A 15,019-nucleotide genomic window follows, 5' to 3' on the forward strand; every position below is an offset into this window, starting at 1 on the left:
CTATGCACATACGTATCTATGCACATACGTATCTATGCACATACATACATATGTACTTAGGTATGTATATCAGCATTTTAGTTGAAAGTACGTTTTGCTCGTCGCTCTCTTCATCGCTCCACTACATTCCTGTCCCTAGTTTTTTTCAGATACCACAAATGCGCGATCCAGAAAATTCTTCTATCATTCTTGCCACAAATGTATGTTTTCTTCGAAAATACTCAAGTACTACCAGTAGAGTACTCTACTGTCAAATACCTTTTACTCGCAGTAGTTGCGGAAGGCAAAGTAAATACTCTACGCGTGTTGCTATTGATCGGTAGTTTACGTACGCTTGCTGAAACTGGTTTATGCTTACTCACAATTGACCCGAACGATGAAAGTAGGGGATGGAAAGTATTTGCGCGGCGATCGGATGTCTTGTTGGGCCGTTTAAATGGAATTGCGCAGGAGTCTAGTATGTACCGATCATCTATTTGCGCATTATTACAAAGCGCCTCCTCAAACCAAATTAGCATGCATTCTAAAGCACTGCTGTCAAACACATATTCTCACTTCTTAACAAATATTTTCGGCTTACGTTTTGCGCTTTTTCTTAGCTCCCACAAGTAGTACAGCTCTCAGTAAATTGCAACTGCATATGCATACGCACATACGTACATGCGTACATACATACAGATTCAGAACCAATAGATTTAAACTCTGCGCTCCCAGCAGTACTAACTATTGCTATTGTCATTTAATGCACTTTTTTCATCAAAGTTTTTCGCATAATCGTATATTTATACCTACATACTTAATAACGCGCGTGGAGGATGGTTCCGTGTGCAAAAGTGGAAAACTTTTGACTGCCGTTCACCTGGGAGTGGCCAGAAGCGATTCTTGTGCGTAGAGTTCAAATCGCAACTCACAACGTCCGGATATTTATATCCACTTATGATCTGGGTAGCAGCCAAACACCCGTTTGGGAGCGAGCTAAAGTTAGAAGGCGTAAAAATTCGCGTGCGCTGGGTTTGTGTCCCGCCACGTTAAACCCCCGCCCAATGAAAAAGAAGAAACAGCCTCGAATGAGACCCCTTTTTTTGATGACGACCACGGCAAACGTATAAAGGACTATGATTTAAGGGTATGCACCTGGAATATCCGGACCCTTAATGGGGAAGGTGCCTCTGCCCGGCTGGTTGATGTCCTCGGGAAGATAAATGCTGACATCACAGCTATCCAAGAAATGCGATGGACGGGGCAAGGAAAAGTAAGCGTGAAGCCTTGCGACGTCTACTACAGTTGCCACGTAATTCGATGTTGGATTCGTGGTAGGAGAGAGACTCCGTCTCCGAGTACTGGCGTTCACTCCGGTGCACGAACGTCTAGCCACAATCCGCATCAAAGCTAGATTCTTCAACATCTCGCTCATCTGCGCCCATGCCCCGGCGGAAGAGAAGGATGAGGCGTCCAAGGATCTCTTCTATGAGCGCTTGGAACGTACATATGAGCGCTGCCCCCGACACGATGTCAAAATCGTGCTTGGCGATTTTAATGCCAAGGTGGGAAAGGAAGGGATCTTTTGCGCCACTGTCGCAAAATTCAGCCTCCACGATGAAACGTCTGCCCGGGCCCGAACCATGGTAATATATAGTACTAGTTTCCAGCATAAGAACATCCACCAAGCTGTCTCCAGATCGAAAAACGAGAATCCAAATCGATCATGTTGTGATAGACGGAAGGCATGCTTCAAGCGTTTTAGACGTACGTACACTCCGAGGGCCAAACATCGACTCGGACCACTATCTTGTTGGAGCCAAGATACCCACCCGCCTCTGTGCAGCAAAAAATGTGCACCCTACAATGCAAGGAAAGCTTAACGTCGAAAATCTGCAATCACAACAGACGGCCAATTTATTCGCCACTCGACTCACACACCTGCTAGCACTCTTCAACAATCCGACATACGCGAGCGGTGGAGCCACATTTCCCGATCATTAAGTACCGCCGCCGAAGAAGTAGTTGGATTTCAGCGAGCCCAAAAGAACAACTGGTACGATGAGGAATGTCAAGAAACCGCAGAGAAAAATAGAGAGAGAAATGGTGAAAATAGAGAGAGAGGCCGAAATATGTGATAGAGCTGGGATACTATCGCTAGTAATATCGATAGTATCGATAGTTGAAAACTGTCGCCACTATCGATAGTTTTTGAAAACTATCGATGTCGGTTTTAGCAAGACTTCGCAATGTTTCTTCTTTACATCTCTACACATTACATTAATTTTTTTTTATGCAAGACAATTCACAACACAGTCGGCAAAAAAAATTTTAAGTCATTGGGATTTTTAGCAACTATAAGCTTACACTGAGTTATAGTAAAATGTAATAAGCGATAAAACTGCTTACACAAAATTTTTATAGAAATTCGAATTAAAAAGCTTGAATTTTTAAGTTATGTACAACTTTTATAAAAAATTAGTAGACACTAAATAAACAAAAAAATTGTCAAAACTGCTAAAAAATTTTGTAATGCTATTATTTGAGCATTACTATATTCATTTTCTTATAATAAGGTAAAATGTTAATAATTTCCTTTGATCGGATTTTGATATGCGCCTCCGTATTTGATCTCAGTTGAACTTTTATAATATATATATTTATATATATATGAGTTGTCAATTTAAACGAATATTTTTTATTTTGTTTGTTTTGTAGTATTATAAATGCATTTTTGTAGCCAATTTCACTTCTTTGCACTTCAAAATGGGCAAACAAAATCCGAATTTAATTTTGCCATATATAAAATAAATTCAGATTTTGCCTGTCGCTATTCAAGGGGATGCAAGTGTATGTATATAAGTTATATAATTCAGACGCATAAATTAATAAGTTTATTTTATTATTATAAGAAGTTCTTTTCGATGCACTCAAATTTAAAAAAAATTCTAAATTTATTATTATTAATTATTTAATTTTCAAGCAATTGAGCGTTTCAATTCAATACCTTTCACGACGCTAGTACTATCGATACTATCGATGTTTTCAACTATCGTTTCGAAAACTATCGAGTGGCGGTACTACCGATAGTATCCCTGCTCTAATACGTGAGTGCGAAGAGCCTGAGATGCTGGCAGACATGAATAACGCCCGAAAATTCTACCAGAGGGTTAGGCGACTTACGGAAGGTTTCAAGACCGGGGCGAACTCCTGTCAGAACAACAATGGCGACCTAGTGACCGATGTCCAGAATATACTTAAATTGTGGAGGGAACACTTTTACAACCTACTGAATGGTAGCAGCGCTGAAAGTATTGAAGAAGGCGAACCCGTGTCCCCAGTCGATGATGATGGAGTAGCTGTTCCACCGCCTGACTAGGACGAGGTACGAATAGCGATTACGCGGCTGAAAAACAACAAAGCTGCTGGAGCTGACGGCCTGCAAGCCGAGCTATTCCAGTACGGGGGCGAGGAGCTGATCAGGTGCATGCATCAGCTCGTATGCAGAATATGGTCAGATGAACGTATGCCCGACGACTGGAATTTAAGTGTGCTCTGCCCAATCCACAAGAAAGGCGACCCAGCCATACGCGCCAACTACCGCGGAATCAGCCTTCTAAGCCTGATACCAAACGAGGTTTCAGACAACAGCACTCCCTTTCGTGTGATTTCTTCAATCTGATGTTGGAGAAGATAATAAGAGCCGCAGAACTAAACCCCTCAGGCACAATACTTTACAAGAGCGTACAATTGCTGGCGTATGCCGACGACATCGATATTATCGTTAAAAACAAGGGCTACGTCTGCCTTCTCGGGATTGGATAGAGAAGCAAAGCGAATGGGTCTGGTGGTGAACGAGGACAAAACGAAGTATCTCCTGTTATCACACAAACAGTCAGAGCATACGCGTCTTGGCACCCACGTCACTGTTGTCAGTTACAAGTTTGAGAAAGTAGACGTCTTCGTTTATTTGGGAACCAGCATTAACACCAATAATAATTTCAGCCTCGAAATCCAACGGAGAATCACTCTTGCCAACAAGTGCTACTTTGGGCTGAGTAGGTAATTGAGAAGTAAAGTCCTCTCTCGTCGTACAAAGATCACACTCTTTAAGTCGCTCATTATGTCTGTGCTGGTGTATGGCGCGGAGGCATGGACAATGAAAGCATCTGATGAGAACTTGGCTCTTGGAGTTTTCGAGAGAATGATTATGCGAAAGATTTACGGGCCTTTACGCGTTGGTGATGGCGAATATCGCAGACGATTTAACGATGAGCTGTATGAGCTTTACAACGATATGGACATAGTGCAGCGAATTAAAATTCAGCGGCTCCGCTGGCTTGGCCATGTCGTTCGAATGGACAGAAACGCTCCTGCTCTGAAAATATTCAACTCAGGCCGCGATGCTGGTAACAGAGGAAGAGGAAGGCCTCCTCTGCTTTGGAAAGACCAGGTGGAGAAGGACTTGGCTTCACTTGGCATTTCCAATTGCCGTTAGCACAAAAGAGAAATTACTGGCGTGCTGTCTTGGACTCGGCCAAATTCGCTTAGGCGGTTACAGCGCCAATAAAGAACAATTGCGCTTCCCTTATATATGTGTACATTCACATATATATAAATACACATAATAAGAAAGTGAACCCAGCAGTAAATTTGGTGGTAATAACCCAACTGCAAATTCACCAGTTCCGAAAAATATATATTGAACAAAAAGGCACTCTGAAACCACATTGAAAAAATTATATATATAAATATTGTATATGACACAAAAATATAAAATAAAACCCAGTAGTAAAATTCACTGGTCACAACTACATACAGTCCACAAAAACACAAAATTAATAACAAATTGCTCAACCAAGAGCCTCCTTTACATATCAGAATATTTAAATATAAATTAATCTTCAATTATTCAAAATGCGAACTACACAAAGCCCCAAAGTTATTTCCAAAATTCCAAGGAAATCAACTCCCGCCAAAATCGTTGAAAAGCTTCAGACTTCTACTGAAGCAAACAACTCAGAAAGAAGAAAATCTCACGACCCGTGTGCGCAAAACTTTAACATTGCAAATGATGGCTTCATGAGATATTACGCCAGGCCTACCTCTTCTCCCATAGAGGAATTCACAGAGTCGGCCCTCGAAATAAAAGAAAAGACTACATATTGACAATCTCTGGGCGCGGTTACGAAACATCTCAACTTCTTTGCGTTAAGCAAACTATAGTTTTGCATTTGTTTTTAATATTGTCATAAACTCGACGCAAGTTAGATTTTTATTAATGTAAATATGTATATTCGCGTGCATGCATATGTAAATATTTATAAATAATTTCTCATTTTCCACGTTTCACTTAAATAATATGTGTTTTTTGTCTCCTTTTATTACGTAGTGTATTTATGCTTGTATGTATGTGTGTATATGTGTAACTAGCACAACTAACTGTTCTATGTATTTCATAATTTTCACTTAAAAACTAGCATACAATCAAATTAAACAGCGATGATAACACACCGGCCGACAAACATTTGAACAAGTAGAGTTTAAAATATTATTTTTGCTTTCAAGAAAGTAGAATATTTTTAAAATTGAAAATAAGTGTCCCAATGACCATCATTTTGAACAGTCTTCCACTTGTGTACTGCATGCAAAACCACTTGTATTTGTGTACTGGTATGTGTATATGTATGTATGTATATAACGCAAGGGCATTACAAGACAACACCAATCCGCTGTGTATGTAAAATCTTGGAAGAACATTTGTTCTTCGCCAGTCAAATGTCTTGGTTCTTTTGGAGGCGTCAGGTGTGGTTTTTCGGAAGTAAATTCTTCATCGAAGTTCGACACATCCTCGAGATGGTTAATAGTGGGCACAAAAGGCGGTTTCACTTTGCGCAGCAATAAATCATCCCAACTGATAGAGCGGAAGAACGCTTTCTTCTTGACGTGTTCTGCATCGCGCTCTGATGAACCTAATCTACGTTACAAACCGCATATGACTCACTTTTCCAAAAGGATGATGACCTTCTAGATAATTTTTGGCGTTGACGGAAGGCAAGTATCAATTTAGTATTGATACTTATGAAATGACTAAAGCGAAGATCTGAGATCAACTCAAATTGATCTGAGCTATAAGTCCCCCAAGATCTCACTCCTGAGAAGCACAGAATTCGCACACAGATGGAAATCCTCACATGTATCTGGAACTCCCGCCTTGTGATACGGAAATTTTCCATGGTGGTTATGAAGAATGGTAATCTTTCCGAGATATGTTTACCGCCGTCTACATAAACCGTAGTATAACAGTTTCCAAACATTGTATTGATACGTTTTGGAAGTCAGCCACATATATGCGTATCCAAATTGCCCAAAGATACCCGAATACTTTGGAAGCAATCACTGCCCTCGAGAAAAGATCTTCCCTCATGGTCTCAAATGGACGAATTCCTAACGCTCAGATTTCAAGTATTAGAAAGGGTAGAAATGAAATTTCCAAAACGTGTACCCAGGAGTTCTAATCTCTCAAAATCGAACGGTAAAATCAATGTTTTTCAAACATTCTAAAACGGTGTTTTCCTGTTATTTATGCGACACGTCACATCCGATGAAGAAATGCCCAACATTTAAAAAATTCTCAACACATAACCGCATACAATTTGCTAAAACGCATAAATTGTGTCCCAACTGCCTCGCTTTCAATCATTGTTTGGCAGAATGCAAGTCACAATTCGCAAGCACAAAAGACATAACTCCTTACTGCATGTACACTCATCCATAAGCCATTCCAAAAAGGCCAACATAAAAGAAAATAATATGAAATCGATCACCCCCGATCGACAAATAAATGAAAGCTGTGGTCATACCCAAAGGATCACAGACCCACAAAATAAAGAGCAAGTGATCCCCTATGATCACCACCCAAATGAACTTCTCCTCCAACTGCAATAGTGAAAATAGAGCATCGATTATTTATTGCCATTTATTTTCATAGTTTTGCGGCGGAACCGCTTATCACCCAACCAAGTATAGTGTTTTCGCTATTACATTATCATGTATTTTTCGAGCTCCGGGTTGGAGAATTTGTGGAAGTATGTCCCATAACCAGATCTATTGGGGCTGGTTTGCTGAAATGGGAGTCAGCTAGTTTATGAGTATTGAACTGTTTGATAAATTCACGACTTACGGGGGAAGTCGCTAAGTGATCCGTTAATTGCTTGAGTATTACAGCTTTTGTATATATCTTCCGCTTTGCCTTTCGGGTAGTTATATTTAGTTCACATACGTTCTTAGTGGGTTTTGAGTTACATCCACCAATATGAAATACTTCGAGTTGTGAGGGTTCGGTTGGGAGCTTCAACCTCTTCTGAGCTGCTGACGAAATAAAGGTTTTTTGGGACCCTTGCTCAAGCAGTACTCTAAGTTGAAACTGTTCTCCGCGATGCTCTATTGTCACTATTGCAGTTGGGAGGAGAAGTTTCTTTGGCAATTTGGAGCGAGTTAACATGCGCGGAGTTTGAGCAGGTGGGTTGCTTAACCTAACCGGCTGGGAGGACCATGAACACCATGGAGGCTATTCACTTACGCTCGAACTTCCACTTTAATGAAAAAAACCGGCAAGCTCGATTTAAAGAGTTGGCAAGGTAGCACAATTTATTTATGATAATACGAGGGTGTCGGGCACGTCCGCTTGGGCTTGGGTAAGATTCTGATATACAAAATCAAAGTTAAAAGTTGACGTTCGTTCTTCATACATGTGTGTGTGGGTGTGTGTATTACATGTTTAGTGTGTGTACAAAGTAAGTGGAAAAGCAAAATGTCAAAGTGTTTTATTTAATATATGTAGGTGTGTGTGCGTGTTAGTGGTACTAGTGGAGACATCCGTGCGTGTTGGCGGGAGTTTCGCGAGCGAAAGTGCCAGCCTTGCCATTGCAAAAGGACTCATTTAGCCAACTCTTATTCGATTATCGCTTTTCCATGGTATTGTGAATGTCGATTTCTCGTTCAATAAGCGTCTTTGAATAGTTTTTCATCGCTCATCCTTCTACAACTGTTTGCTTGTAGAAAATGAGCGACTATAAACTATTCTCACTCACTTATTGAACGAAAAAATGACTTTGAAAATACCACGGATAATCGACTAACAGTCGTTTATCTACTACCACGGATAATCGATAATCGACTGACAGTCTTTTATCTACTACTAGTCGACACTCGCAATAGGGGTGATAATCTCATTGTACATTTTATTGTCCTTGCGCTCTTCACTATTCCTCAGCAGTTGTAAGAAATGAAGTTTTTTTTTTAATTATACGTGCAACAACAAGTTTAAAAATCTTACGTCTAATTTACAATAATATAGCTCAAACCCTGGGGTTGAGCCCTATTGGTTTCACGTCGCTCAACAAAAGGCTGGTAGATCTCTTCTTCGCAGGTGTGTTATATTTGTTGTGTTGCACAGGCCACTTGCCAGTGGATTTGGGTGGTTACGCAGTTTTATTTTATATTCTTCTCTGCTGCTGTCGATTACAGATTTAACCATCGGTATACCAAGATCCCTATGTATATTTTTATTGCGGACATACCACGGTGCTCCCGTTAAGGCCCTTAGCGTTTTAGATTGGAATCTTTGGATCCTGTCAATGTTGGTTGCACAGGTCGTACCCCACAGTTGAATACCATCCATCCATATAGGCTTAATGACTGTATTATATATAAGTACTTTATAATCTAGTTTCAGTTTTGATTTACTGTTTATAAGCCACTTCACGCTAGCTGACTTTAGCTTCATTTGTGTAATCTTGGTTGATATATGTTTGCGCCAAGTTAGTCTCCTATCCAAGTGTATCCCTAGGTATGTCACCTTATTGGCTTGTAGAATATGGACATTATTTAATTTGATTGGGGGGCATACTTGCGGTCTGAGTGAAAATGTTGTATGTTTACACTTCTGTTCGCTGACTTTTATACGCCAGTTTGCCAACCATTTTCTATGCATAGTAAATGTTCCTCTCGTACTCTTGAAGCTCTGATGGGACATTGATTACGACTTACTAAGGCGGTATCATCAGCGAAGGTGGATGTTAGTATATCCTTGCTAGTTGGAATATCTGAAGTGTAGATGATATACAGCATAGGCCCGAGTACACTACCTTGAGGAACGCCAGCCGTTATCGACATGTCTTCTGAAGTGAAATAAGATACTTTTACAGCGAATTTTCTATTAGTTATGTATGATTCAAGTATTTTATGGAATTTCGGCGGTAACAATTTTTTAGTTTTATATATAAGACCATCGTGCCACACTTTGTCGAATGCTTATGCCACATCAAGAAAAATTGCAGAGCAGTACTCTCTGAGCTCAAATGCCCTTCTGATTTCATTTGTAATTCGGTTAACTTGTTCAATTGTACCATGTTTTTCTCGGAAGCCAAATTGGTGTGCTGGTATTAAATTGCGTCCATGGAGAAAGAGAGATATCTTTGATAGGAGTACTTTTTCGAATACTTTGGAAAGACAGGGCAGTAGGCTTATTGGTCTGTATGAGGACGGCTGTGTTGCGTCTTTTCCAGGTTTGGCTATCATGTTTATCTTCGACCTTTTTCATGATTTCGGAAAGTAACCGAATTTGAGTATAGCATTGAAATGGTCAGAAGGAATTGCTAGTGCAACATTCGGTAGCTCTATTAGCATTTTCGGAGTTATAAAATCAGCACCCTGCGATTTCTTTGGATTAAGCTGCTTTACTATAGCTTTTAGTTCTAAAGAGTTCGTCTTGCTAGGTGTGTATAGCTCATTTGTATTTTTGGTTAGCCATGGCAGCCTGAAGTTGTTCGTTGGGTAGTTTGGCTGAAACACATTCTTTAAATGGTGTGAAAAACACTCGGCTCTCTCCTGCTCACTACGAGCCCAGGTACCACTTTGGTTCCTAATTGGCATTTCCGTAGCCACTGGTTGTTTGAAGTATTTTAGCGATTTGCATAGAGAGTATCTTTCAGTAGCTGCAAAGATTGGCATGTCTATCCGTCACAGGATCTATAACAACGTGTCCAACTGCGGCTCTAGAGTCCCTCCTGGGATGGACTCCTCTCCATATTTTTATTCAGGAATCAGCACCCACAAGGGAGCTGCAACTTCGACTATCTAACGACGGCTTCTTCGTAAAGAAGCCTCATGCAGGTATTCTTGGGAAGATACCAGGGTTGGATATATGCGGAATCTCTGACTCCATGACTAAGGAGGTCTGCTTTGGCAGAAAATTCGAAGTGATAACCCCCGATCGCGAAGATTGGGCAATGGGCTCCCTGCCCTTGATTTCAGATATGTACACTGGTACACAGATGGATCAAGGATGGCGGACAGAGCGGGTGCAGGCATCTTTGGACCTAGCACCAAACTTACAATTCCCATGGGCAAATGGCCCACGGTGTTTCAGGCTGAAATAGTCGCAATCTTAAACTGCGGAAAATTAAACCTTGAAAAGGGTTTAAAGGGCGCTTCTTTAGTTATCTTTTCAGATAGCCAAGCAGCCATCCGGGCCCTTTCAAACAGAACTATCAAATCTAAGTTGGTTAGAGACTGCTTTAACACGCTACAATTTTTGGCAGCCAAAAACACGGTAACATTGTGCTGGGTACCAGGCCATTCTGGAATCGAAGGCAACGAGATCGCTGTTGAGTTGGCACGTGAAGGATCGCTTACTGCCTTTTCGGGACCTGAACCATTCTGTGGTCTCAGTTGGTCCTCTTCGCGAGCCATAATCACTGAGTGGGTACACTCAGAACGCAGTAAGTACTGGGGAGCGGTGGGGGGCCTTAGACAGGCCAGGCTATTCGGCTACCCCTTTAACAGGAACGACGAACGAACGAAAAAACAGAATTGACATCAGGTTACTTTCTCGGTATCTGACTGGTCACAACCAATTGCGGTTCCACTTACACCGAATACGGGCGATCACAGAGCCGGAATGCCGGCTCTGCCTCGAGGCCGATGAAACTTCGGAGCATATTCTCTGTAACTGTCTGGCTTTAGCCAGACAACGACTGATTTACTTTAAATCTTCGTTGGTCGAACCCTTTGTTATAAGGAATTCGTCTACCAAGGCCCTTTTAGGATTCATAAGGGAAGCCGAAGGTATCTTGGCCACATTGGGTTAGGGACTCCTTTATAGAGATACAAAAGATCTTTTAGGTCGCGGTGTCTCTGTTCTATTACACCCAGTAAATTAACTAACTAACTAACTAAAATCTTTCAGTAGAATTCGGGGAAAGCTTCTTAATGTAGCTTTGCAAGTTGCCATCCGCTGCACGTTTGAGTGCTTGTTTCAGTTTTCTACTGGCAGCTTTGTACAGTAGCTGTGAGGTTGGTGAGCGATGACTCTGCGACTTTCTTCTTAGGCGCCGTTTTTCTGCCACAAGTTTTTCTATTTCGGTAATTGTAACTAATGTAGGCGTAGGTGGTACTTGGGCTTGGTTTGGTGTTGCCAGGCCAGCGGCTGAAGTAAGGGTTTCTTTAAAATGTTCAACAAGGGAGTCTATATCACCCTCGCAGTTAAGTGCAGCGATTAATTTAAGGTGACTACTGATGTACTTTTTATAAATAAGCCAGTTTGTGTTATTTGAAGTTAGCCTAAGCTCAATCTCGATATTTTGGTGTTGTTCATAAATAGTCTGTTCCTTTGAACTGCGGACTAAAACCTGTGGAACTGCGAAACTACAATTTTACTCTCTCAAGTGAGAGTAAAAGGAGAACAGATGCAGAAGTGCACGGGAACGCAACAAGCACTATTTCCTGTAAAAACGTCAGTCGGTTTGTTTACATGTCATTGGTACAACACTGATTTGGCTGAAATATCACTAAATAATTATTAAAATCTATACATATTCAAATATTTCGTTGTTTACTTCCATTTTTTAACAAATATAAGTTTCTTTGCTTTCGCCGCTTTCTGTTTTTTGTTTGCACATGTAAATCAGCTGATCGTTTGACACTTTTCATGAACTTACAGGAAAAAAACTCCGGACTAAATCCTGTAACTTCTGACTAGGAACAGTTGCTGAGTTACTCTCTCAAAAGTGTTTTATGTCAATAGGAACGACTTCCTGTAAGTTCTGACTAAATCCTGTAAACCGGACTGCTATTGGAACAGACTAATAGTTTCATTAATATAGGGGAGTGATCGGATGATATTTCAGCTAGAGTTTCTGCTGTTATGTTATTTCTGTCTATGTTTCTTATAATTGCGAAATCTATTAGGTCTGGTATCTTCTTTATATCGGTGGGCCAGTAAGTAGGTTTACCAGGAGATGTGACCTCTTGTCTATTGTGCCTGTTTATAATAGTATTGTATAACTGCCGCCCTTTTGGGTTAATAAGGCGTGGTCCCCAGTACGTATGCTTTGCGTTGAAGTCGCCTCCTGCCAGGAATCTATTACCCAGGCTACCAAAGAAATCTTTAAAGTCATTTTCAGAAATTAAAAATCGCGGTGGGCAATAAATAGCCTATATATTCGCGGTTTCGTACGCATATGGTAGTTGCTTGCAGACAAGCTGTTGCTTTTGAGTCTAGAATACTGTGCTTTAGGCGATTTCTAATCAGCACCGCTGTGCCTCCATGAGCTTTACAATCTGGGTGATTTGTGGCATAGAATTTGTATCCAGGTATGGAGAAATTATATTTATTTGTTAAATGTGTCTCGGACAGTAACATAATATCTGTGTTATATTCAGTGAGAAATTGACTGAGTTCTAATCTACGCTGGTTTTCACCGTTGGCATTCCATAAGCAAATTTTCAACTCACTCATTTTTTATTCACTAAAATTTGCAACAATTGTTTTTGAGCCTTTATGAGGTCTTGAATCATATTTTGCATAGTAGACATGAATTGAGTCATACACTGGGTAAGATTCAATATCATTCCTTCTATGCCACAATGAAGTTGGATAAAAAAATAAAAGTATGTACAAAAATGGAGATCTGAAATATACTCTCCCGAATTAAGACCTTTATTTATGTGTTCTACTTTCCACCAGCAGAGCATTTTGAAGTGTTTTGTACATGTATCAAGGTTTTTAAATTTGTTCTTTTGTTTTATATAATTGCAGCAAATATGGTGAGAACGGTCTACCTCGTGATAAAAGCATTGATATATTTTTGGAAGGTTCAGCCGGCCAAAGTTTCTGCGCATTTTTGTCTAGTGGCGTAAATGTTACATTAAAAGGAGATGCTAATGATTATGTTGGTAAAGGTCTATGTGGGGGCAGTGTCGTTATTATGCCCCCTGATAATTCCACTTTTGAGTCTCACTTAAACGTGATAGTGGGGAACGTTTGTTTATATGGTGCAACTAAAGGCACTGCTTACTTCAGAGGAATAGCAGCTGAACGATTTTGCGTAAGGAATTCAGGCGCTACTGCGGTTGTAGAGGTATCATTTAATTTTTTTTATGGAATTAATCTTCTTTAATATACATATGGTACATATTTAAGGGCGTTGGTGACCATGGCTGTGAGTATATGACGGGAGGTATTGTTGTTATTCTTGGATTAACGGGTCGAAATTTCGCTGCGGGGATGTCTGGCGGCATAGCGTACATATACGATACTGATGGGTCCTTCAAAAATAAAGTTAATCTTGAATCCGTTTCTTTGTTCCCGTTGGAGCACGAGTCGGATGTACAATTAGTAAAGAGTTTACTAAATGATTTTGTAACGAAGACTAATTCTCACATCGCTAAAGAAGTGTGCTTGAATTGGAATGAGAGCCAGCCTAAATTTGTAAAGGTTTTTCCATATGAATATCAAAAGGTATTAACAAATTTGGAAATAAAACAAAGCTACTCTGAAGAAAGTGAAAGCGTGACTGAAATTACAAAAGTAAAGGAAAAACAAAAAGAACCAGCCATTAAAGACATTGAAGAAACTTTAAATAATAATTCTTCAGAGCAGCCATTGGATAAGATTCGAGGTTTTATTAAGTACAAAAGAGATTTAAATATATATCGTAAGGCTAGTGAAAGACAAGAAGACTGGGATGAAGTTTATAATTTTCAATATATTCGCAAACAGTTGAAAACACAAGCAGCTCGCTGTATGGAATGTGGAGTACCGTTTTGTCAGTCAAATACACATGGATGTCCTTTGGGTAACATCATTCCTAAGTGGAATGATCTGGTTTTTAATAACGACTGGCAAGAGGCTTTGCGACAACTTTTACAAACGAATAACTTTCCAGAGTTTACTGGTAGGGTTTGTCCAGCACCTTGCGAAGGAGCATGTGTTCTAGGCATATCGGAACTGCCAGTTACTATCAAAAACATTGAATGTGCAATTATTGATCATGCATTTGAACAGGGGTGGATGAAGCCGGAAATACCAAAGTTACGCACTGGAAAACGAGTGGCTATTGTTGGCTCTGGACCTTCTGGTCTAGCGGCTGCAAGTCAGTTGAATCGAGCAGGCCATTTCGTTACGGTGTTTGAACGCAACGATAGACCTGGTGGCTTATTGCAATATGGCATCCCAACTATGAAATTATCAAAAGCTGTTGTTAAGCGTCGAATTGCTCTTATGGCTGATGAAGGAATAGAGTTTCGAATAAACGCTTATGTCGGAAGAGATATAAAAGCATCGGTGTTACTGGAACAGTAAGAGCATTCATATACGTTTTAATGAAAATCTTGATTTTACAGTTAATTTAACTCCTTAGGTATGATGCATTACTACTTACCACTGGATCCACCTCGCCACGTGATTTAAATTTAAACAACAGAGATTTAAATGGTATACACTTTGCCATGGAGTTTCTAGAATCTCAACAGAAAAAGCAACTTGGTGGCAAGAATGACATCATATGTGCTAAAGACAAGCATGTAATCATAATTGGTGGTGGAGATACTGGTTGCGATTGCATGGCCACAGCTTTGCGGCAAGGTGCAAAAAGTATTACCACCTTCGAAATATTGCCCGAGCCTCCTAAGAATCGTGGCACTGACAACCCATGGCCCCAATGGCCTAAAGTGTTCAGGTATGAAATGAATATTA

At 40.3% G+C, this 15,019-nt stretch overlaps 2 protein-coding genes across 2 annotated transcripts in view; one reads left to right on the top strand and one right to left on the bottom strand.

Annotated features, from left to right (window-relative positions):
- Nucleotides 1-15,019, bottom strand: part of LOC118749182 — a 473,359-nt gene that overhangs the window by 351,923 nt on the left and 106,417 nt on the right. The window lies entirely within an intron of this gene.
- Nucleotides 1-15,019, top strand: part of LOC118749116 (glutamate synthase [NADH], amyloplastic-like) — a gene marked incomplete at its 5' end in the record, with an annotated part of 277,008 nt that overhangs the window by 261,503 nt on the left and 486 nt on the right. The window contains 3 exons of the mRNA XM_036483886.1: nt 13,082-13,403; nt 13,466-14,622; nt 14,685-15,002. Of these exons, the coding sequence (XP_036339779.1) occupies nt 13,082-13,403; nt 13,466-14,622; nt 14,685-15,002 (1,797 nt within the window). The remainder of the gene's footprint in view (nt 1-13,081; nt 13,404-13,465; nt 14,623-14,684; nt 15,003-15,019) is intronic.

Source organism: Rhagoletis pomonella, unplaced genomic scaffold (genome assembly GCF_013731165.1).
Source record: "Rhagoletis pomonella isolate Grant_MI unplaced genomic scaffold, Rhpom_1.0 Rhpom_scaffold_00014, whole genome shotgun sequence".
Classification (NCBI taxonomy): domain Eukaryota; kingdom Metazoa; phylum Arthropoda; class Insecta; order Diptera; family Tephritidae; genus Rhagoletis; species Rhagoletis pomonella.